This window comes from Coregonus clupeaformis, chromosome 19 (assembly GCF_020615455.1).
Source record: "Coregonus clupeaformis isolate EN_2021a chromosome 19, ASM2061545v1, whole genome shotgun sequence".
Lineage (NCBI taxonomy): Eukaryota > Metazoa > Chordata > Actinopteri > Salmoniformes > Salmonidae > Coregonus > Coregonus clupeaformis.
Genome location: NC_059210.1, coordinates 53,160,356 through 53,183,363, shown reverse-complemented (window position 1 = coordinate 53,183,363; position 23,008 = coordinate 53,160,356). Strand labels below are relative to the sequence as shown.

Sequence of the window (23,008 nt, the reverse complement as noted above, 5' to 3'; positions counted from 1 at the left end):
ACAGGGCACCGGTTTGTGTCAAGAACTGAAACGCTGCTGGGTTTTTCACACCCAACAATTTCCTGTGTGTATCAAGAATGGTCCACCACCCAAAGGACATCCAGCCAATTTGACACAACTGTGGGAAGCATTAGAGTCAACATGGGCCAGCATCCCTGTGGAACGCTTGACATCTTGTAGAGTCCATGCCCTGACGAATTGAGTCTGTTCTGAGGGCAAGGGGGGGCAACTCAATATTATGAAGGTGTTCCTAATGTATACTCAGTGTACAACTGCTTTGGAAAAGTGTGAAAGGTCTGTATTACCACAACTGTTTGCCTATGTCTATGTAGCGTGGTTAGGAATCAGTTCATTCCAGTGTGACAGCCTGAGGTTGCCTCGTCCTGACAGACTGACTATCAGACAGTATACTGATATTACAACTGGACTCTGGAACTGTACTACAAGCGACAGAGTGAACACACTCAAATTAACTGCTCTGTTGCTGAAATATCTAAAAGATGAAACGTCCACCAGTTTGGCTCTGAAAATTCAACTGTCATTTTGATCATCATGGAACCAGTTCCATTCGGTGTTCACAGAAGACTAGATACAGAGTAAGTGAAAGAGATATGGTGGAGGCGACCCACGAATGCTTAATTCCAAATCGACCCCTAGGCTCAACCCCCTAGGCATGTGTGTAGACCTGAAAGGATTGGAGAACAGTATCAGAAGGAAACGTGGCACTATTAACATATTGCTTAATCCAATCCTCTCAGATCTACACCAAGTGCCTAAGGGGCAGATTTGGGATTAAACAGCCTATTTACAGGCTAGGTGGCTCTACTGTTATATTGGCTATACAGACCTTTTAGGTTTAGAGAACAGAGAGGTAGGATCTAGGGGAGGGGGCTACTGAAATTCATCTCTGCAGTGTTGACAAGCCTGATTATCCTAGTTCCTATTCACACCATCAAACCTTTCTAAATGACAAACGGGCAAAACAACTGCTCTGATGAAAAAGGCTTATTCATTCTTCATATATTTTTCCATTAAAATTATAGACAAATCTTGAACAAAATAAATATCCATGTGATGTTACAAAGGTGTAGGCTACACACCCAATGTTAAGAATCCACCGATTAATAATCAAATCCTTTGGTAGAGAACTATATTGAAAATATGAATACATTTTATTTCTAATACCAACAATAAAAAACGACAACACAACACCTTAAATGTTGTTGTTTTTTATGGATAATGCTAAAATAGGCTAGTTTGTGTTTTGGGCAGTGGAACAATATGTGGACTACGGTATAAGGTGGTAGGTATATAAGTGGTAGGTTCAAAAAGGAATAAGTTACTTTAGTTCAGGCTTTCTTGTGGGAATAAGGCACCTTGTTAAAGTTCAAAATATAGCGAGAGAGAAAGGAACGGCAGTGACAGAGCTCTGTGATTCGACGCATCAAAGGGCAAACAGATCCTAAAACAACTCTGTCATTGAAAAACATGAAGTTACATTACTTGCACCAGAGAGCATTATCTGAAGATGAAAAAGACAAATAAAAATGAAAACATCCACTTTAAAGAATTTCCCTGGTGGAGAAATAGAATCCCTCCGGAATAAAAAAAAAAATCCCCATCACATCAGGAACGGGGAGTTTGAGATACAAATCTAATACTTTACAGCGGAAGAAGAAAAAAGGGGGAAAAAACAAATTTTCACCAGCATAAACATCTAGTCAGGAACATTGACTTCCCTAGCAGTGTTTAGTCTCCCATAGCCCTGTCAGGCAGCGTTAAAACCCCAGCGTGCCGTGGTAATTATTGGGGAGCAGCAGGAGAGTGATGAGTGTTGTTGTGGGAAAGACCACCAAGGCTGGGCTGCTGAGCCCCAGACGCACAGAGTCCGTCATCTCAAAAACAGAATCAATCAGAGAGATGGAGTGCAGCCATCAACTCCCCGCCGTCACCAATGCTTTTCACAACAAGGCGCTGCCTCAGTGGTTAGAACAGCCCGGTGCTGGCTTCTTCGATCTGAACCCCACCACAGCTCGGGGGTCACTGTGGTAAACCCCCAGTGCAGGCCCAGCACCAAACCCCCCCATGAGATCCTCTTTATTTACTGTTAGAGGTGCCGGGCTAGGCATCGATCACTGATTGTCTAACTGCCAAACACCGCAATGAACATGAACACCGCCTAAACATTGTGAAAATGTTCTTGGCCTGTTTCTTAAACAGCGGCCGGGAGATGTAACAAATACTAAGCAATAAAATAGGCCTAATCTTTTGTTGGCTGGTTTTTATCTACAGAGTAAATACAACATTCACAGTCAGTCATTTCATATTCCAACAGTTTAGGCACTGGTTATTATTATAGACAAAGATGGGTGGGGTGGTCCCTGTACTGCTGACAAGGAAACCCCTTATTTAGTCTCCTCCTCAGTGGCCAGGCCACCTAATATGAGAGTGGTCCATAGACACTCGCGGATCAGAGCGTAGGCCTCCACGAAAAGTGAACACACACAACTTTGAATCCTCTATAGCCCTCCAGGCCCCTCCACACTGTAGACGAAACAGACACGAGACCCAAAATGGCACCACCGTCCGCCCCCTCCTCAGTCAGACTTGTCCTTCTTCTTGCCTCCTCCAATAGGAACTTTACTGGCCACTGCTGAGCCTACTGCAGACACGCCTCCAGCTACAGCACACACCCCTCCTTTCACCAGCCCCACCCCAATGCCAGGTACAGCAGCCACTGAGGTGACAGCGGTCTTGGTCAGGTTGAAGCTCTTCCCTCCTATCCAGGCCACCCCACCCACAGTGGCTCCCACGGCACCTTTAGTGACACTGAAGAGTCCTCCAGTCACTCTGGAGAACATGCCTGGCTGGGGCACAGGGTGATCCTTGTTGCCATCTGATGAGAGACAATAGGGTGTTAGTGTTAAGAGAAGTTAAGCAGAGGAACAACGCAACTTCCCCAGTTTATGGCAAAGGCTCTCCGTTCCATATTGTACAGACAGTGCCACGATAGAATGATGAATAGGCTCCTACATGGACGTCTGTGTCGTTGAACCATGTCTTCTGCTTAGAATGGTCCATTGTGACCACATGATAGAGTAATAGCTCCACTAGAAAGATAAAGCTAAATATAGTTACGACGGCCCTCAATAGTCTCAATGCTTCTAATGACAAAGGAATCAGTGTGTGGTGGGCTAGACAGAAACTGTAGTGCCACTAACAGTGCAGAAGATGGAACGGTAATGCCACCTATTGGTACAAATACAAATGCCTCAGACATACTGAGATTCACTCAAACTTCTAATTTGTCAGGATATTTTTTTTTAAGTTCAGGTTTACTGTAGTTAGGCCTATTAGTAAGATCTTCAGTGATAGGATGGCATTCAAGTTACTGGTATGTAGCCTCCTACATTACTGAGTGTCAGTGTACAATATGTGTTATCATTGTCCATTCAATGTTCATCAGCTTGTTATTGGCCACTAAAGAGACTGAACTGACCTGCTGGAGGCTCGTCTTTGAGGTATGCTGGGACTTCATCCTGCTGCTGCTCGCTTTGACTCATCTTCCCTCTAGGCAGGAGAGAAAACAGGTCAAGTCAACCAATTCGTCAATTCATTATCTCTTCAGTAGGCTATATCATGACTTCTTCCCAAATGAGGCACCATATAGTTTCTGAAAACCATAGAACAAACATTTTGCCTCTGGCAGTTGGACGTTAGGTTAGTTCTTGAAAAACAGAGTGGAGGAGGATTGCCTTTGGATTAACCATTCCTCTGTCTGACTTTAAGCCAGGGTGTGCTGCCTGCTTCTAACAACACCAAACAAGGCAGACCTGTTTACTGTTGAAGCATAGAGAATAAGCAGACAGAGAGCCAGATTGAGAGAGCCAGTGGGGGAAACAGATGACTGGGCTATCTCAGCTATGTTCAACTCAACAAGATGAAAATCAAGAAATTTACAGAACATGCAATTAATTGATTTTACTCAATCAGTAGATTTGTTTTGCCCTTATCCAACAGCGTGCACCACCTGCAAAGTAGGATCACAAAGACATTTCAAGACCAGGTGGCAAGTTTAACGGCACCAAACGGAAGATAAGCACATGATACTAATACAAAGACATGATAAAGCCTAATTCTTAGAAGGGAAGCCTTGAACAGAGTCAACATAAATCATATGCTTGCTGAGGGCCTTTGAACATGATCTCATGGTCCTAATTAGTGTTGTAGAAACAGGTGCTGTTCAACAGCTAGCCTGTAGGGAAGTCCTATGTGGCAGTTACTGTGGCATCAAACTGTCCTTCACACTACAGTAAACTAGCCTATAAGCAAACTTTGCTTTTCACGTGCCCCCCACAGTTCAACATAGCACACTCACAGATACATCATTGTGTAAAAGCTTTCATTATCCTATTTCTTTTAGGCAAATTACTAGTCTGGAAATTTGAAATGGACCAAAAAATATCTAGGTGCTGGCTAGAGTACCTTCATTTCACAGTAAAAGGGTTAGCGGTCCAGTTGTGCTAAGTAAGCAACAATTGAAGACAGTTTATATGGCCATCCATTAAGCATATAGCCAAGCTGGTATGAATATAGATTCAGTAGACATAATTTGTGGTACATCACTCAGATATGTGGAGATCGAGACAATTTAGTCAATGAAATACATTAACACTTACATTTAAGTACTAGCTACTTCAAAATCATTTTGTGAGCATAATGAACATCCAAAAGACGTTAAATCTAAAATAGTTAAATACAAGTTGTTATTTAGCTGGGTATGGCCACTGACGTGGCAGCAGGCTGCCAATGTCATTCGGCGAACTCCAAAATGATTTACAGTGGATAGATGAAGAGGACATATAAACTTGTTACAGTACATAATCAATGTCCCATTTGAAAAATATCTGATGACATAGCTAGTTAGGTACTGGTATCTGATGAATACAAATAAGTAGTAATACTAGCAAGCCATGGCCCAACCAAACTCTGTGGTCCAACTGAGTTTGACAAGCTAGGTAGCATGCTCAATAGCAAGGCTAGCGTTAGTTAATTAGCTTTATGTTTTAGCAAAATAACTATCCTCTCATTCACTTAGCTAGCTAGCTCAATTTGAAACAAAACGTGCTATTTGAAACAGTTGTCTGAATAGATCGTTTCAAATTAGCTAGTTAGTGGGACAAGGGCGAAAAGTAACTTTGTTAGCCAACTTTTAACTAGCTAGCTAGCGAAATCACTCATCTTGGCATGGATAACTAGCTAGCTAACAGTAGCTAGATAAATTGCAAACTAGTTAACGCTAATCTATTTTAGAGATTACAAGTGTAGAATGGCTTTTCCTTTTTGTATCTTAACACATAAACTAGCTGGAGTTTATATACATCGATTCATGTCTTAAATTATCGAGCGTTCACCAATTTACACTTACCTTGTTTTTTCTGTGTCTGTTCTCTGACGTTGTAGCTATCCTCCTCAGCTGTCAGCAACTTTTTTTCTTAGAACTAGCTAGCTAGCTACAGTAGAGATTGCTAAAGTAGCCAGTAAACGAGGTACTTTGTCTCCTCCCAAGCCAGAAAGGTAACACAAGAGGTCATACCATCTGCATTTAGTATTTTTTTGGCCTTTCCCTATAAATTGTCCTGTTTGGTAAATGTAATGTAGCAAGGCCTAAATACATTTGCTATAGGCTGGCTGTGAAAATTCATCAAATCCTTGAACCCCCAGTTCTATGTTGTGGTTACATTGTATAAGGACTGAACATGCTCATGCTGTTTCAAGTTTTATTAGTCATGTACGGAATACACACGGTAAACACACTGTCCAACGAAATGCTTTCTTGCTGGTTGCCTTCTCGGCAATGAAACAATAAGAAATAAAAGAATACAAAAACGAAGTAAATGGCACAGTCGAATATATATATATTTTTTTCATAAGTATAATACAGGAAGGCACAATTTATAGTCCAATATTTAGTGTTTTGGGAAAGTGTTTAATTGTTTAGTATTTAGCTATCATAAGAGTATGGTAGCAGCAGTTGTGATGTATGTAGCATGACTGTATGTGAGTGAGTGCTAAGGTGCAGAGAATCAGTGGTCAGTCCAGTTCACGTGTTCAGCAGTCGGATGGCTTGTAGATAGAAACTGTCTCAGAGCCTGTTGGTATTAGAGATCTCATGCTCCGATGGTAAGGGGGTGAACAGCTCATGGCTGGGGTGTGTGGGGTCCTTGATGATGCTGTTGTGGCATAATTTGGAACATTTTCCAACATAGGTAGTATTAGAAATGTTTTAACATGTATTGGTCTTTGAGAACGGTTATATGCTAATCTTTCAAGATGTCGATTTATATAATGTAGCTCTACAACGATAACTGGGAATCATTTAATAATGCACTTTATTCAAAAGGTGCTAATCTTTTCTATTTGCATATTAAACACTAGATGACACATCTGGGATATTGCAATATACAGACAACGGCATTATCAGGGTCAAACTTGTCAATGTAATGCATCCTATTTGCAGTCATGTACATGTTGTGTTCCCAGGGAACAAAGCTTGATTTACACTAGTCAGTTATGAAGACATCCCTCCCCATCATAATTATGGTTCAAGATGCACCGTTAAAGGCTTGAATACAGTCAAGTGCAGTTTGATAACGCACACAAAATGTTACTTGCAGATGTACCAACAACTCTGGTCATCTTGTCAATCGCTAATCTTCCAGGAGTAATTTTTATGCTTAAAAAGCCATTCCAGGACCTCTTCATTCCAGTTATACACATCCACACCTGCCAACCAAACCATCAGATGTATCAAGTAATAAATCAAGAGTAAAAATGACACGTGCAAGAATTCAAATGCTTTGAGTTTTATTATAATTAGACAAGGGGCTGCTTGGAGAACAAGTATACATACTGATTGGGAGGCTGATTTAGTATTCATCTTCTTCCTCCTCACAACCATCACCAGAGTCTGCCCCCACCTCTTCATAATCCTTCTCCAGAGCAGCCATGTCCTCTCTGGCCTCAGAGAACTCCCCCTCCTCCATGCCTTCACCCACATACCAGTGCACAAAGGCCCGCTTGGCATACATCAGGTCAAACTTGTGGTCCAGACGACTCCAAGCCTCTGCAATAGCTGTTGTGTTACTCAGCATGCACACAGCTCGCTGCACCTTAGCCAGATCACCCCCAGGCACAACAGTAGGCGGCTGGTAGTTGATCCCCACCTTGAACCCTGTCGGACACCAATCCACAAATTGGATGGATTTGCGGGTCTTGATGTGGGCGATGGCTGCATTGACATCTTTGGGCACCACATCACCACGGTACAGCAAGCAGCAGGCCATGTACTTGCCACGCCTGGGATCGCACTTCACCATCTGGTTAGCCGGCTCAAAGCAAGCATTTGTGATCTCAGGAACAGAGAGTTGCTCGTGATAGGCCCTTTCTGCTGAGATGATGGGAGCATAAGTGACCAGGGGGAAGTGGATACGGGGGTAAGGAACCAGGTTGGTCTGGAACTCTGTCAGATCCACATTGAGCGCCCCATCAAAGCGCAAAGAGGCAGTGATTGAGGAGACAATCTGGGCAATGAGGCGGTTCAGATTGGTATAAGATGGACGCTCCACACAAAGATTACGCTTGCAGATGTCAAAAATGGCCTCATTGTCCACCATGAAAGAGCAATCCGAGTGCTCCAGAGTGGTGTGTGTTGTCAGGATGGAGTTGTAGGGCTCCACAACTGCCGTGGACACCTGGGGCGCAGGGTAGACTGAGAACTCCAGTTTGGACTTCTTGCCATAGTCTACAGACAGGCGCTCCATTAAGAGCGAACCAAAGCCAGAGCCAGTTCCACCTCCAAAACTATGGAAGATAAGGAACCCTTGTAGTCCAGTGCACTGGTCAGCCTGAGGAGAACGAGCACACATTAACAATTCATCCAAATTTCACCATAGAGGGACTTGAAACTAGAGATTGAGCCACTCACCATTTTACGCATTCTGTCCAGTACAGATTCCACAATCTCCTTGCCAATGGTGTAATGGCCACGTGCATAGTTATTGGCAGCATCCTCCTTGCCACTAATTAGTTGTTCAGGGTGATACAGCTGACGGTAGTGTCCATTCCTTATTTCATCTAGAATACATTGTATTGGCATATGCAGAAAAGGCAAGAAGTTTTATACAAAAAGGAAACTAGATGTAGTAAAAATAACAATTCAAGATATTACATGCCAATGTACACCATGCCATTTCATACCATTGAGGTTGTAGAGCTAGCTATACAACTATGTTCCTTACCCACAACTGTAGGCTCCAAATCTATGAAGACAGCCCTGGGAACATATTTCCCACCTCCAGTCTCACTGAAGAAGGTACCAAATGAGGAATCAGCCAGGGAAGCAGTACTGGATTCATGGATTCTCCCATCTGGTTGGAAACCATGCTCCAGGCAGTACAACTCCCAACATGCATTGCCCATCTGGACACCTGCTTGGCCTATGTGTATAGAAATGCACTCCCTCTGTCAAGACAAGAGTAGTTACATTTTAAGTCCATATCCTACCATTTTCAAAATGTGCTGTACTGTATGTTGTAGCCCAACTATTTGGGGTCAGGATGACAGGTAGTGGGGTTCAAATAAAATTTTGGCCTGAATACTAGTGCAAACCACAGGAAGTCAGTGGCACCTTGATTGGGGAGGACGGGCTCATGTAATGGCTGGAGCAGAATAGTATCAAATACAAACATGGTTTCCATGTGTTTGATGCCAACCCATTTACTCAGTTCCAGACATTATGAGCTGTCGTCCCTTCAGCAGCCTCCACTGATGCAAACATAACTCCAGAGAAAAGCTCAAAATAGGTATCAGATTTGTAAAGACCATTAAATTAGGAAGATGCCAAAGCGTTGTACAAAACTTCAGCTTACCATTGTTCAGCAGCTACAAATGGAATGGAGTTTAGGAATTAACGCTTGACCAAAACCTGAAACAGTTCAACAAATTCATCATGTAAATCACAAGTGCAAACAATTAAAAATATTTTTACATCAACCTTATAGTTTTAACTAAAATTACTAACTGTATAAGTCTAAAGCACGCCACAACAGCCCACTAACCTTAAGCACCAGACAAATTGTCAAATGGGCCTGGCTAATAGATGCTTCAGCAATCAATTCTGGGGGTGGGGCTTTCAATTGACATTAATTTAAAGGGGTAATGCCATTTTTAGCTACCAAGTTATACCCAACAATAGGGTGATATCAGGCTATACTATAGCCCCCTCAAATTCAAATCTGGATCTCCAAGTCAGTTCCACTGCTTTTTTAAATGATTCCCCTCTAATCAGGGACTGACTTAGACCTGGGACACCAGGTGGGTGCAATTCATTATCTGTTAGAACATAAAACCAGCAGTACTCCGCACCTCCAGGGTAGGATTTGAATACCCATGCTATAGCCTATCTATTTAATGATTCATTAATGGAATTGCCCTTCTGATTTTCTTAGGAGCCACAAATCAAAGCCTAGTACTGGACTAAAATGAACTTTCAATAGAGGGGCCCTTCTACGAATAGAGTGCCTTTTGGATAGTGTAATTTGGTCCCACAAAAACTTTGTCATAAAGAGCACATGTTCAACTTCATAACATACATGTTTTCCCATCTCAAGAGTTTAAATTACCAAATATTACTCTAGAAGTGACTATAAAGATGTTGAATACTACTTGAGGAAAAAAAAAATTCTGGAATAGTTTTACCATATTAAAACTAGAGTTCAGTTCAAGTTACAGGGTTGACCTTAAACCAGTGGGGGAAATGTAAATTAATCACAATTCACATTTTCCTCTTGAAGAATCTTCAGAAATTACTTTCTCAAGCAACAAAAAAAACTAGGGCTTTACAATGATGGTGAAAGCTTTTTGGGATTAAGTGGGTTAAAATCTTTCTAGAAGTTGGAAAAACATGACATGGGACATGCCAACATGGGGATCTTCATTGAAAACAACTAATTTATTTTAATGAAGACACACTACTATTGGAATTTTTATCATAGTTTAGTGTAGTTAGAGCATAGATGTATATGATCCAACTGTAAAATTGTGTGTTTTATAAAGATTTGCTGAGATGATGTCAGAGGGATATAAAAGGCACTCTATTGGTGGAATGACTCAGAGTTTCTCCACTGAAGTTTTTGTTGTTTTCCAGAACTAGGCTTAATCATTGTCTGGGAAACCCACTCATAGTCTTCCGTAACAGGCCCTGATGGACAGGAGGTTAAATAAGTCCATCCAGGAGGTCAGGCCTGCCACCCTGACCAGTCCAGCCACCCTGGTAGGCCTAAAAAAGCAGGTGACATGAACAGTGCTCAGTAGAAGTTTCGTACCCTTACATTTTTTGTTGTTGTAATTATTCACATTTAATGGATGATATTGTAGGGTTTACAGTTATTTCCCCACTCTCCCTTCCATTCTATGACACCAACATTATGTGTACCATTCTTATCTATGTACTGAATTCCAGGTTTGAACATGATGGTGATTCTGGGATTTGGCTTTCTGGCCACATTACTGGTTTGATATAGCTACAGTGGATATGGATTTACCCTCTTGGGGCAGCGATGGCTGTGTAGTGGGGAGTTATCCTAAATGGCTTTGAGTCTTTGTATTACAGAGGAAAGATCTGATTTTGGTTTTATTTGGCTTTGTTCAATTTGTTTCAAAGCTAAAACAATGAAATCTATAGGATTGTAATGTCAACACACAGGCAGAACCCCTGAATACCATCATGCTGCTCCACATCTTTGGGTCCTCCTTTGGACTGATGATGTCAAGGGTCTTCAACCAACAAGGATCCAAGCAACAGCTTGAGAAAGATAAAAACGTACATAGCCTAATGCTAAGTGCTCTACCAATCACTTGTTTGTTGTATGTATTCTATACAACACTAGAATATTAAAATCTGTAATAAGAAGTAATCAACGTGGCAGTTAAATTGAACATATTAAAGGGAGAGTTCACCCATATTACAACATTTCACGTTGGTTTCCTTACCCTAAGCTGTCTATGGACAAGGTAAGACAGCAATTCATGCTTTGGTTTTGTGGCCAGGTAGTTGGTTACGTCTTTGCCTGTGCTCTCCAGGGAGGTACTGTGTTCCTGTGGAGGTTCTGGCCCAGTTTTAACTCTGTGTCTGTGGACCATCCTGTTAGGGGGAGGAGGCTGAGAGCTGTCTACAGCACCTAAAAACATGTTTTCACTTTGTCATTATGGGGTATTGTGTGTAGAGAGAAAAAATATATTCAATCCATTTTGAATTCAACAGAATGTGGAATAAGTCAAGGGGTATGAATACTTTCTGAAGGCACTGTACCCTACTGCAAACAGATTGCAGGCTTGCTATAGGGCATTTACATGTAAAAGGACCCATGAGCACCAACATGTGAAGTTCATAGGGACATGTCAAATCTTGTCTAAAATGTTTTCAAATGGAGGCATATATACATTTTTCAACCACTTTCTATCCTAAATATTAGGGAAAAGCAAAGGCTTTGTCTTCTGGTCAAACAGATTGAAAAGGAGTCTTAGAAAACATTTACCAGAAAAAGTCTTAAAAGGTATTAGAAATACATCAAAACAAAAAGTTTTAAGTAAAGACTCCTACCAGCTAATATCAACACTTATATTTAGTTTTGGATAAATGATTTGCCTTCTGTAAGTTTAAGAAACATTGCCCTGTGCCTTGAAATGTCATTACCAAAAACCCACATATCTTTAAGATATTTTCACATTTCTCTCCCTCACTCTTTCCATTTACCATTTACTGTAACGAGCATCCTTGCCCACTGAGCATCGACCGACACCGGATGTCCATGGACATTGAGAAGTAGTTGAAATTTGGTCAGTCCGCCCTGTCCGCCAAAACCTAGACATCCATGATTGGTTCAGATTTGGTCCAGTCCGGACCGGACCAAATATAAACCAATCGTAGACATCTATGTTTCACAAGTTTAGAGAACACAGTACAGTACAGTACAGTACAGTACAGTACAGTACAGTAGAGTGCAGTAGAGGACAGTAAAGTAAAGTACAAAAAATAATATGTTCAGTATAGTTCAGTACAGTCCTGTACTATTCTGTACTGAACAATACTCTACTGTACTGTACTATACTGTTATCTTATGTATTGTACTGTACTGTTCTCTACTGAGCAATTCAGCCCAGTTCCGTTACTATGGAATTGCCCTATACATTCTTCAGATGGATTACATGTGTGGTAAAAATATTTGTGAAACTCAGTATCTGATAATGCCGTTAAAGTTGAGAAGACAACAACTAACCATGACATATTGGGTAAATCTTCAAGGACATAAGGTTACACATCCTACAAAAAGGTGCTCCTAGAGTGCTGGGAGCATGAACGAGATCTGAATACAAGTTTTGGGTGGATAAGTAATTGCATGGGCCATGGCGAGAGAGATGGAACTGTTTGGGAAAGAGTTCAGCCCCTCTGTGGTTCTTCCTGCTATCCCACCTTGGTTGCTCACTAAGCCAATTATAGACCTATGGTTGCTTGAGAGGGTAAGAGCTGCTGAGGAAGGAGTAGATCCAGTAAATATTGTAAGTGAACATTTAAGAACTCAGTAATATGCTGATGGATCTAAGGACCCTAAAACAGGGAGGACAGGTGCAGCTTTTAGTGTTCCTGAGTTGAAGGTGGCAGTGACAAAAAGATCAACGGATCATTTATCCATATACACAATGGAGATGCTGGCAATACTCTTCGCTGCTGAGTGGGTGGAGGTGAGGCCAGACAGGGTAGTCATCTGCTCTGACTCATGTGCAGCACTAATGAGCTTAAATTAATTTGTGTCACGGAGCAGACAATATGTATTGTATGAGACTTTGCAGTGCATGTTTAGGGTGAGACAGATGGGGGTGTTTGTGAAGTTCCTCTGGGTACCAGCTCATGTGGGAGTAGAGGGGAATGAAGAGGTGGATGTTTTCCCAGAGCAGGCTCTCAAACATCCTAGTGTTGATATGGAAATGGAAATCAGTAAAGCAGAAGCCAAGAGGTTAATAAGAATAGTGGTTAAAAACAAATGGAAAGTGTTGTGGAATAGGGAGGGAAAGGGAGGACACCTGTATAAGATCCAGGAAAAGGTGGGGGCAGGGAGGTCCTCTGGTCGAGAGAGAAGGGAGGAAAGTTTAATCACAAGACTGAGACTGGGACACACAAGGCTCAACAGTCCATTTAAATTGGTAGGAAAACATCCAACTGGGAGGTGTGATCACTGTCAGGAGGAGATGGAGTCAGTGGAACGTGCTATTTCAGTGCCAGCCATATGGGAGGGAAATTGAGAGATTGTTATCAGATTTACGGAGTAATGGTGTTGAAGAGCCAAGCATAAGTCAACTGCTGAGAAAATCTTCAGGGGGTGTAAGTAATTATGTATTCGTTTCGCATTTAAACCTTCCCTGTCGCTGGTCCACGCTCCAGTCCAGTTGGTTGCGGTAATGCGCCATAAAGTTGGCTGCCAACCGCCATATAAAAACCACAGAATAATAAGTATTTGGTAACGTTTTCTTGTTCCGCACGGTAGTATTTTGCTGTGACACATTGAAGCGCACACGCTGTAGCGGTTTCCGGTTGCAGGAGAAACATTGCAAATGTGTTCTGGTGTTTACACGTTTTCATACAAACGACAGTAAAAACCATGGAAATCCTTGGAGAGGAGTTTGGGGATATGACTCCCCAGCAGCTCGCGGCTCCTGTCAACACTATAGAGGTAATTATATTGTTGCATTAGCACAAGATGAGGATGATGGGACGAGCAGATAAGCCGAAGTGGTGTGCAGCTTGCTAGCCACCTGCTATTTGTTGTTTTCATCAATGTAGCTAACTAATTTAGTTTTTAGCTAAGTTAGCTAGCTAGATACTTGCCTGGAAACCCGACGTTGAATTGCATTGAATTCTACGGCGGGCAGAAATAAGCGTTTGAATTAGGAAAGCTTCCTCTCACGACCTTTACAATCCAGAATTAAGTGATAATGCCGGAGAAGCCGGTGTTTGGAGGATATATTGGCATCAGTGTTGTTAGGCCGAGACTAAGTCGAGGGCCGGCAAACCGTGCCGATATATCCTCCAAACACCGGCTTCGAGGGAATTATCACTTTTATACAACGGGTTACCAACATATTCAAATAATTATTGACATATTTTCATTAACGTTATTTTGATGAATTTATAAATACAATTTCATCCTTCCAGAAATCTAGGGTTGCTACCCAAGCCGGCTGGTCGTTCGTTTTGTCATCGGTTCGGTTGCTAGAGACGCAACCCAGTCGTTCTAAATATTCCATTGTCATACTGGCTGTCAACGTTCTTATCCCTTGTTCGCTAACTAGCCAACTACGGCTAACTTAGTCACGTCAAAAAGTGCAGCCAGAATAACAGCAAAGTAGCCGCATTTGCATTTGTTTAAGCTGTTTTCTAGTGACATGGCATAGAAAATGTGCTCACTCGTCAGGACACTGTTTTTCAGAGGAGCTAGCCAACACAGCTAACACAAGCACTTCAAACTGAACCTGGAAAGACTTCCAACTAGCTGCACTTCGTTTCACCTTTTTTCAATTGACATTAATTTGTATATATCCATAAAAATGATGCCAGCTGATTCATGATTTCTACTGGCTGAGAAACGCTACCTATCTGTCTCGTCCCGACACGTTCATTACTATGGGACAGCTGGAGATGGAATTTGAATATTGAAACAAATTCGGAGAGACAGACAGCAAGGTTTATACAAATCTCCGCTGTTGAAAACTAAATGTTAGTCTAAAATAATTGTGATGCTTTATATAGTGGAGATCAAGTTTATAAATTGCTTGGCTGGGCTGATGAGACAATGGATTGTGCAGTCAGATGTAACAGAGTAAATAGGAATTTTAATGTAATGGATTAGACCCACCCTGTTGTATAATGTTGATGAAAATCATATGCACAGAACCATGTAAACATGTGCACAAGCTCTTCATGTATGCATGCGTCCAGTGCATGTATTTTTATCTTGTGCACATACTTCAGTTGATAGAAAGTTGAATGCACTACCAGCGCGTTGAAAGTGGATGTAATTTCCTGTGGATATATTGTCTCACATTCCTACTGCCAAAAAGACCAACTGCACAGACAACCATTCTATTAAACATTCTGGCTTGTAGAGGGCCTGATAGGAAACTTACCTGACTCAAACGCTCATTTCTGCCCAATGTAGAATTCGCAATTCAACATCGAGTTTCCAGGCAAGCTAGATACTAGCCTTTGATCATGACTCTCAGTTCAGATTGAGCAGCAATGCTCAATCTGAACATTAACAGGCGTCGCTTGCGGTGCGGTTTTTGAAGCATCAGGACCTTATCTTTCATATCAGCAATAAATAATTTTCCAAAACCAAAAGGTTAAAGTGATACACCTTGATAGGGTTAGTGTTCCCACACGGCCATATCTCCATGTTACAGCACTTGTTCACGGAAAACAGATGGAAGACAAAAGGTGACCACCTGTACTAATTAGCTATCTAGAATGCTCTGAACACTTATGTGTACAGTGTTGCCAATTCCTCAGTAAGGAAAGTAGCTATTGGCTGTCCTAAAAGTCGCTAGAAGTAGCTAGATGACGTCATCACCTAATTTGCATAATTGGCCATGTGCATGTAATTGTGATGGATGCTGTAGGAGAGAGGAATAATGTTGTGGGAGAGACAAAAAGTGAGTAAAAAACACCCTACATTTACATCCCGCCCTGAATGTAAGCCAGGGCGGGATCAGCCAGTGGCGGCTTCCCGCATGCACGATTCATTTGCAGTCTGGACGCGGAGGGGTGAACATCTCCTGCTCTGACTGCAGCTGGGAGGGACTGCTGTGCGAGGACTGGGCCGCCTGTGAGTGCTTTGGGACTGGGGTGGGGCCCACGGCAGCACCCGCTGCTCATTGAGAAGAGTAAGAACGATACGTGCTTTCATGTTGGTGCCCACGGGTGGGTGGGGGGGGGGGCACGGCACGGCACGGCACGGCAGCAGCCGCTGCTCGTTGAGAAGAGTAAGAACGGTACGTGCTTTCACGTCAGTCTCCAAAAGTCTCCAATAACACCAGAAAAGGTAGCTAGGTTTGTCGCTAGTCGCTTTTTAAAAAAGGTCTGAAAACTCGCTAAATATAGCGACAAAGTTGCTAAGTTCGCAACACTGTGTGTAAGCGTAACCAAAGATTATGGATATACTGACAAGATACAGTACTTGTCTTTCCACCATACAAATGGGAGTCGTTGTCCACAAAGCGAAACAGCGGGCTGTCTAGCTCCTGCCTATCCTTTCTTTGGATTGGTGGATACATCTAATTAAAAAATAAATAAATAAATATATATTCGATGAGGGTTGTTGACGTCAACCGCCTGTATTCAATGGAGAGAGATGCTATGCTACTAGCCTCATTCCATGAATATGCATAGCTATCTCGAGACAACTCCGATTATAAAGTGTTTTTTGTCAAAGTTGCGGGGATGTCACATGTCCTACTTATATCAGTACACTCGTAACAACCTAAACATTACGAAACTTATATTCAGTCAAATAAACCTTGTCTAGCAAATAAGCCATTAATTTTTTTGTTGGCCAAATTCATCACCTTCTCATTGACCTCCATAGAATAACTCCTTGCTTGGTGGGCGGTATAACGGGGGGGGATGACGACACCACCTGCTAGAGGAGACAGATTTTCCGCAGAGTTGGGCCGATCTCTTTACCTCTTCCTTTCTGGTGTAACTCAGGAAGTATAGCGGAAGTGTAGTTTCGTCGGCTGGAGGCACCCATAGCTGTATGGAACTATGCAAAACTGAAAGATGATGGCCATATGTTTAAAAAGCTGTATCGCAAGCGATGATTTATTGATGTTTTAAAACAGCGTCGGGATTGTAGTTCACATGAGCCAGTCGTGGGCGAAGATAATGGCTGAAAACTGTAGGGAGAAGGCAGAATGCCGCCTAGCGAGCCAGCTAGATACCAACTCCTAGCTACATCCTGATGTACGTTATTAATGATTCTTTACTTGGATCTCTGCAACTGCTTTTTTTTTTTTATAGGAAAAATGGAAACTATTGCCAGCTTTTTTGAAGGTAAGGAAGAAAGAGTTTCAGTTTTTTATATTTCTTCTGTATAGTGGATATACAGTGGGGGAAAAAAGTATTTAGTCAGCCACCAATTGTGCAAGTTCTCCCACTTAAAAAGATGAGAGAGGCCTGTAATTTTCATCATAGGTACACGTCAACTATGACAGACAAATTGAGAAAAATAAATCCTGAAAATCACATTGTAGGATTTTTAATGAATTTAATTGCAAATTATGGTGGAAAATAAGTATTTGGTCAATAACAAAAGTTTCTCAATACTTTGTTATATACCCTTTGTTGGCAATGACACAGGTCAAACGTTTTCTGTAAGTCTTCACAAGGTTTTCACACACTGTTGCTGGTATTTTGGCCCATTCCTCCATGCAGATCTCCTCTAGAGCAGTGATGTTTTGGGGCTGTCGCTGGGCAACACAGACTTTCAACTCCCTCCAAAGATCTTCTATGGGGTTGAGATCTGGAGACTGGCTAGGCCACTCCAGGACCTTGAAATGCTTCTTACGAAGCCTCTCCTTCGTTGCCCGGGTGGTGTGTTTGGGATCATTGTCATGCTGAAAGACCCAGCCACGTTTCATCTTCAATGCCCTTGCTGATGGAAGGAGGTTTTCACTCAAAATCTCACGATACATGGCCCCATTCATTCTTTCCTTTACACGGATCAGTCGTCCTGGTCCCTTTGCAGAAAAACAGCCCCAAAGCATGATGTTTCCACCCCCATGCTTCACAGTAGGTATGGTGTTCTTTGGATGCAACTCAGCATTCTTTGTCCTCCAAACACGACGAGTTGAGTTTTTACCAAAAAGTTCTATTTTGGTTTCATCTGACCATATGACATTCTCCCAATCCTCTTCTGGATCATCCAAATGCACTCTAGCAAACTTCAGACGGACCTGGACATGTACTGGCTTAAGCAGGGGGACACGTCTGGCACTGCAGGATTTGAGTCCCTGGCGGCGTAGTGTTACTGATGGTAGGCTTTGTTACTTTGGTCCCAGCTCTCTGCAGGTCATTCACTAGGTCCCCCCGTGTGGTTCTGGGATTTTTGCTCACCGTTCTTGTGATCATTTTGACCCCACGGGGTGAGATCTTGCGTGGAGCCCCAGATCGAGGGAGATTATCAATGGTCTTGTATGTCTTCCATTTCCTAATGGGAAATGTGGTCCTCTGTAGCTCAATTGGTAGAGCATGGCGCTTGTAATGCCAGGGTAGTGGGTTCGATCCCCGGGACCACCCATATGTAAAAATGTATGCACACATGACTGTAAGTCGCTTTGGATAAAAGCGTCTGCTAAATGGCATATTATATTATTATTTAATAATTGCTCCCACAGTTGATTTCTTCAAACCAAGCTGCTTACCTATTGCAGATTCAGTCTTCCCAGCCTGGTGCAGGTCTACAATTTTGTTTCTGGTGTCCTTTGACAGCTCTTTGGTCTTGGCCATAGTGGAGTTTGGAGTGTGACTGTTTGAGGTTTTTGGACAGGTGTCTTTTGTACTGATAACAAGTTCAAACAGGTGCCATTAATACAGGTAACGAGTGGAGGACAGAGGAGCCTCTTAAAGAAGAAGTTACAGGTCTGTGAGAGCCAGAAATCTTGCTTGTTTGTAGGTGACCAAATACTTATTTTCCACCATACTTTGCAAATAAATTCATTAAAAATCCTACAATGTGATTTTCTGGATTTTTTTTCCCTCAATTTGTCTGTCATAGTTGACGTGTACCTATGATGAAAATTACAGGCCTATCTCGTCTTTTTAAGTGGGAGAACTTGCACAATTGGTGGCTGACTAAATACTTTTTTCCCCCACTGTAGCTAACATTACAGTGAATTCCACATGAACCCAGATAATTGATAATTCTTTCACTTCATTCTTCACTTTTCCTCTGTCTGTTTGCCATCTCTAGTCCCTCTGTTAATGATGTCTGATATTTCAGGTGAAAGGTCTGGTGAAACAGCACATTGACTCCTTCAACTACTTCATCAATGTGGAGGTAAAGCAACATTTTCATCATTTGGGTGTAACATAAGGAAAGGTGCAAATAGAAAATTAAAGAATAGAATGGTCACGTGGAAAAAAACATGTCTGCATTTTAGGCCGGGCAGAACCAGAATCTGGCCTTACAGAAGACATTGATATGTCGAATGTCCTTTAAGCCCAGGAAGTAGCCATTCAACTTGCCATTCACCAGCTTTTCAAGCTTAATGTCAAAATATGTTCGTTACTCACCAAATATGGCGTTTCGATTAGAAACTATAGTCATTTTCCAAAAAAGGTCGAAATAAAAAGTTACATGCAACTACATTGTAGGTGCCGCAGAGGCATTTTTTGGTTGCATGTAACTTTTTATTTAGACCTTTTTTGGAAGTAGACACTGGCCGTGATGGCAGTAAATGACTGTAGTTGCTAATCGAAACTCCATATTTGGTGAGTAACGAACGTATTTTAACATTATGAAGCTTGAAAAGCTGGTGAATGGCTGCTTCCTGGGCTTAAAGGAGATTCGCCATACCAAAGTCTCCTGTAAGGCCAGATTCTGGTTCAAGGCCTACTTCCATATGGCATTATTTTGCAAGTGTATTGTGTAGCTACCTAAGCTGTATCTAAACTTGAACATATGTGTGGTTTATTACAGATAAAGAAGATCATGAAAGCAAATGAAAAGATCACAAGTGATGCTGATCCCATGTGGTACCTAAAGTAAGCTGCGGGTCCTACTCCCTATACATGCCATCCAACAACAACAAACAGCAGTGGGAATGTAATGCTGCTGGTCTAAGAAGGCTCTGGACCAGCAAAGTTTTGCTTACAAGGCAGACACACAAAAACCTATACCAGAAAGTCCAGACTATTTTTGAAGAATAATGTGCTTACTTAAACTCCATGGCAGGCTACTCTATCATTTCTAAAACTAAAATAACACCAGCGTCCCATTTACAGGTACCTCAATATCTACGTTGGCATGCCTGATGTTGAAGAGAGCTTCAATGTAACCAGACCGGTGTCTCCACACGAGGTGAATCTAGTCTGTTGTCTGTTTCCCCTTCCTCGCAAAAATATCACAAACAATTGTACAATAGTGTCACACAGTTGAATAGTCTCTGTGCTTACCTAGGAGGACATTTACAATACATACATATTGGGTCTTCCTCAACCCAGAGCTGAGTCTTAGCACACTGAGATAAAAATGAACATTTGCGTATACAGCTCATTAAAGCCGCGTTGTTTCCACCAGTGTCGTCTCAGGGACATGACTTACTCTGCACCCATCACAGTGGACATCGAGTACACCCGTGGCAGTCAGAGAATCATCCGCAATGCTCTGCCCATCGGAAGGTACTGCTCTCTTCCTCTCTGCCTACCATCTCTTTATCACACAATGGGGAAGGTACGAACCAGTTCTTACCTCACTGAAGTTCAGTGTTTTGGTAGTACATGTTAGTGCAAAATCCTATAGAATGTGTATTATTTGCACCACTCTCTCTGAGATTGAGTACACCACATCAGTCACTGGCTTCATCAATAAGTGCATCGATGATGTCGTCCACACAGTGACCGTACGTACATACCCCAACCAGAAGCCATGGATTACAGGAAACCGCACTGAGCTAAAGGGTAGAGCTGCCGCTTTCAAGGAGCGGGACTCTAACCCGGACGCTTATAAGAAATCCCGCTATGCCCTCCGACGAACCATCAAACAGGCAAAGAGTCAATACAGGACTAAGATTGAATCGTACTACACCGGCTCTGACGCTCGTTGGATGTGGCAGGGCTTGAAAACTATTACAGACTACAAAGGGAAGCACAGCCACGAGCTTCCCAGTGACACAAGCCTACCAGACGAGCTAAACCACTTTGATGCTCGCTTCGAGGCAAGCAACACTGAAGCATGCATGAGAGCACCAGCTGTTCCGGATGACTATGTGATCACGCTCCCCGTAGCCGATGCGAGTAAGACTTTTAAGCAGGTCAACATTCACAAGGCCGCAGGGCAAGACGGATTACCAGGACGTGTACTCCGAGCATGTGCTGACCAACTGGCAAGTGTCTTCACTGACATTTTCAACATGTCCCTGACTGAGTCTGTAATACCAACATGTTTCAAGCAGACCACCATAGTCCCCGTGCCCAAGGACACCCTGCCTAAATGACTACCGACCCGTAGCACTGACGTCTGTAGCCATGAAGTGCTTTGAAAGGCTGGTCATGGCTCACATCAACACCATTATCCCAGAAACCCTAGACCCACTCCAATTTGCATACCGCCCCAACAGATCCACAGATGATGCAATCTCTATTGCACTCCACACTGCCCTTTCCCACCTGGACAAGAGGAACACCTACGTGAGAATGCTATTCATTGACTACAGCTCAGCATTCAACACCATAGTGCCCTCAAAGCTCATCACTAAGCTAAGGATCCTGGGACTAAACACCTCCCTCTGCAACTGGATCCTGGACTTCCTGACGGGCCGCCCCCAGGTGGTAAGGGTAGGTAACAACACATCTGCCACACTGATCCTCAACACGGGGCCCCTCAGGGGTGCGTGCTCAGTCCCCCTCCTGTACTCCCTGTTCACCCATGACTGCATGGCCAGGCACGACTCCAACACCATCATTAAGTTTGCAGACGACACAACAGTGGTAGGCCTGATCACCGACAACGATGAGACAGCCTATAGGGAGGAGGTCAGAGACCTGGCCGTGTGGTGCCAGGATAACAACCTCTCCCTCAACGTGACCAAGACAAAGGAGATGATTGTGGACTACAGGAAAAAAAAGAGGACTGAGCACGCCCCCATTCTCATCGACGGGGCTGTAGTGGAACAGGTAGAGAGCTTCAAGTTCCTTGGTGTCCACATCACCAACAAACTATCATGGTCCAAACACACGAAGACAGTCGTGAAGAGGGCACGACAAAGCCTATTCCCCCTCAGGAGACTGAAAAGATTCGGCATGGGTCCTTAGATCCTCAAAAAATTCTACAGCTGCACCATCGAGAGCATCCTGACTGGTTGCATCACCGCCTTGTATGGCAACTGCTTGACCTCCGACCGCAAGGCACTACAGAGGGTAGTGCGTACGGCCCAGTACATCACTGGGGCCAAGCTTCCTGCCATCCAGGACCTCTATACCAGGCGGTGTCAGAGGAAGGCCCTCAAAATTGTCAAAGACTCCAGCCACCCTAGTCATAGACTGTTCTCTCTGCTACCGCACTGCAAGCGGTACCGGAGTGCCAAGTCTACGTCCAAAAGACTTCTCAACAGCTTCTACCCCCAAGCCATAAGACTCCTGAACAGCTAATCATGGCTACCCGGACTATTTGCACTGCCCCCCTGTATATATAGCCTCCCTACTGTTATTTTATTTTACTTCTGCTCTTTTTTTTCTCAACACTTTTTTGTTTTATTTTACTTTTTTATTAAAAATAAATGCACTGTTGGTTAAGGGCTGTAAGTAAGCATTTCACTGTAATGTCTGCACCTGTTGTATTCGGCGCATGTGGCCAATAAAATTTGATTTGGTTTGATTGTCCTAACGGTGTGTTGAACTATATTCTACCCAGGATGCCCATTATGCTGCGCAGCTCTAACTGTGTCCTCACGGGGAAGACATCCATGGAGTACTCCAAACTCAACGAGTGCCCTCTGGACCCAGGTAAGCAACACCTAGCTGAACACCTTTTACATGGGGGCCACTCTTCTCCTGGAGGACCGCCTGCAGTATGTGCAGACTTGTTCCAGCCCAGCACTGATTCAAGTAATCAACTAGTGACGATTTTCAATTTAGACCACATTAGTCTAACCAGGTGTGTTAGAGCTGGGGTAGATC

At 42.9% G+C, this 23,008-nt stretch overlaps 3 protein-coding genes across 4 annotated transcripts in view; 1 reads left to right on the top strand and 2 right to left on the bottom strand.

Annotated features, from left to right (window-relative positions):
* Positions 1 to 1,213: 1,213 nt before the first annotated feature.
* On the bottom strand, positions 1,214 to 5,732 carry LOC121532266 (transmembrane protein 263). Its single transcript, XM_041838111.2, has 3 exons — positions 5,429 to 5,732; positions 3,500 to 3,570; positions 1,214 to 2,896 (listed from the first exon to the last, which is right to left on the bottom strand). The coding sequence occupies exons 2-3, from the start codon at positions 3,561 to 3,563 to the stop codon at positions 2,598 to 2,600; spliced, it is 363 nt and encodes a 120-aa protein (XP_041694045.1). The 5' UTR covers positions 3,564 to 3,570; positions 5,429 to 5,732; the 3' UTR covers positions 1,214 to 2,597.
* Positions 5,733 to 6,850: 1,118 nt separating this feature from the next.
* LOC121531431 (tubulin alpha-8 chain) lies at positions 6,851 to 9,194 on the bottom strand. Of its 2 annotated transcripts, none has more exons than XM_041836672.2 (5): positions 9,120 to 9,194; positions 8,931 to 8,986; positions 8,301 to 8,523; positions 7,988 to 8,136; positions 6,851 to 7,907 (listed from the first exon to the last, which is right to left on the bottom strand). In XM_041836672.2, the coding sequence occupies exons 2-5, from the start codon at positions 8,931 to 8,933 to the stop codon at positions 6,930 to 6,932; spliced, it is 1,353 nt and encodes a 450-aa protein (XP_041692606.1). In that variant the 5' UTR covers positions 8,934 to 8,986; positions 9,120 to 9,194; the 3' UTR covers positions 6,851 to 6,929. The 2 variants fall into 2 exon arrangements, with proteins under 2 accessions (XP_041692606.1, XP_045061102.1); XM_045205167.1 differs by lacking the exon at positions 9,120 to 9,194 and adding an exon at positions 9,083 to 9,114.
* Positions 9,195 to 13,599: 4,405 nt separating this feature from the next.
* Positions 13,600 to 23,008, top strand: part of polr3b (polymerase (RNA) III (DNA directed) polypeptide B) — a 30,786-nt gene continuing 21,377 nt past the window's right edge. Inside the window, exons 1-7 of the mRNA XM_041838110.2 lie at positions 13,600 to 13,787; positions 17,132 to 17,164; positions 19,113 to 19,169; positions 19,812 to 19,876; positions 20,117 to 20,192; positions 20,412 to 20,512; positions 22,743 to 22,834. Of these exons, the coding sequence (XP_041694044.1) occupies positions 13,716 to 13,787; positions 17,132 to 17,164; positions 19,113 to 19,169; positions 19,812 to 19,876; positions 20,117 to 20,192; positions 20,412 to 20,512; positions 22,743 to 22,834 (496 nt within the window). The 5' untranslated portion in view covers positions 13,600 to 13,715. The remainder of the gene's footprint in view (positions 13,788 to 17,131; positions 17,165 to 19,112; positions 19,170 to 19,811; positions 19,877 to 20,116; positions 20,193 to 20,411; positions 20,513 to 22,742; positions 22,835 to 23,008) is intronic.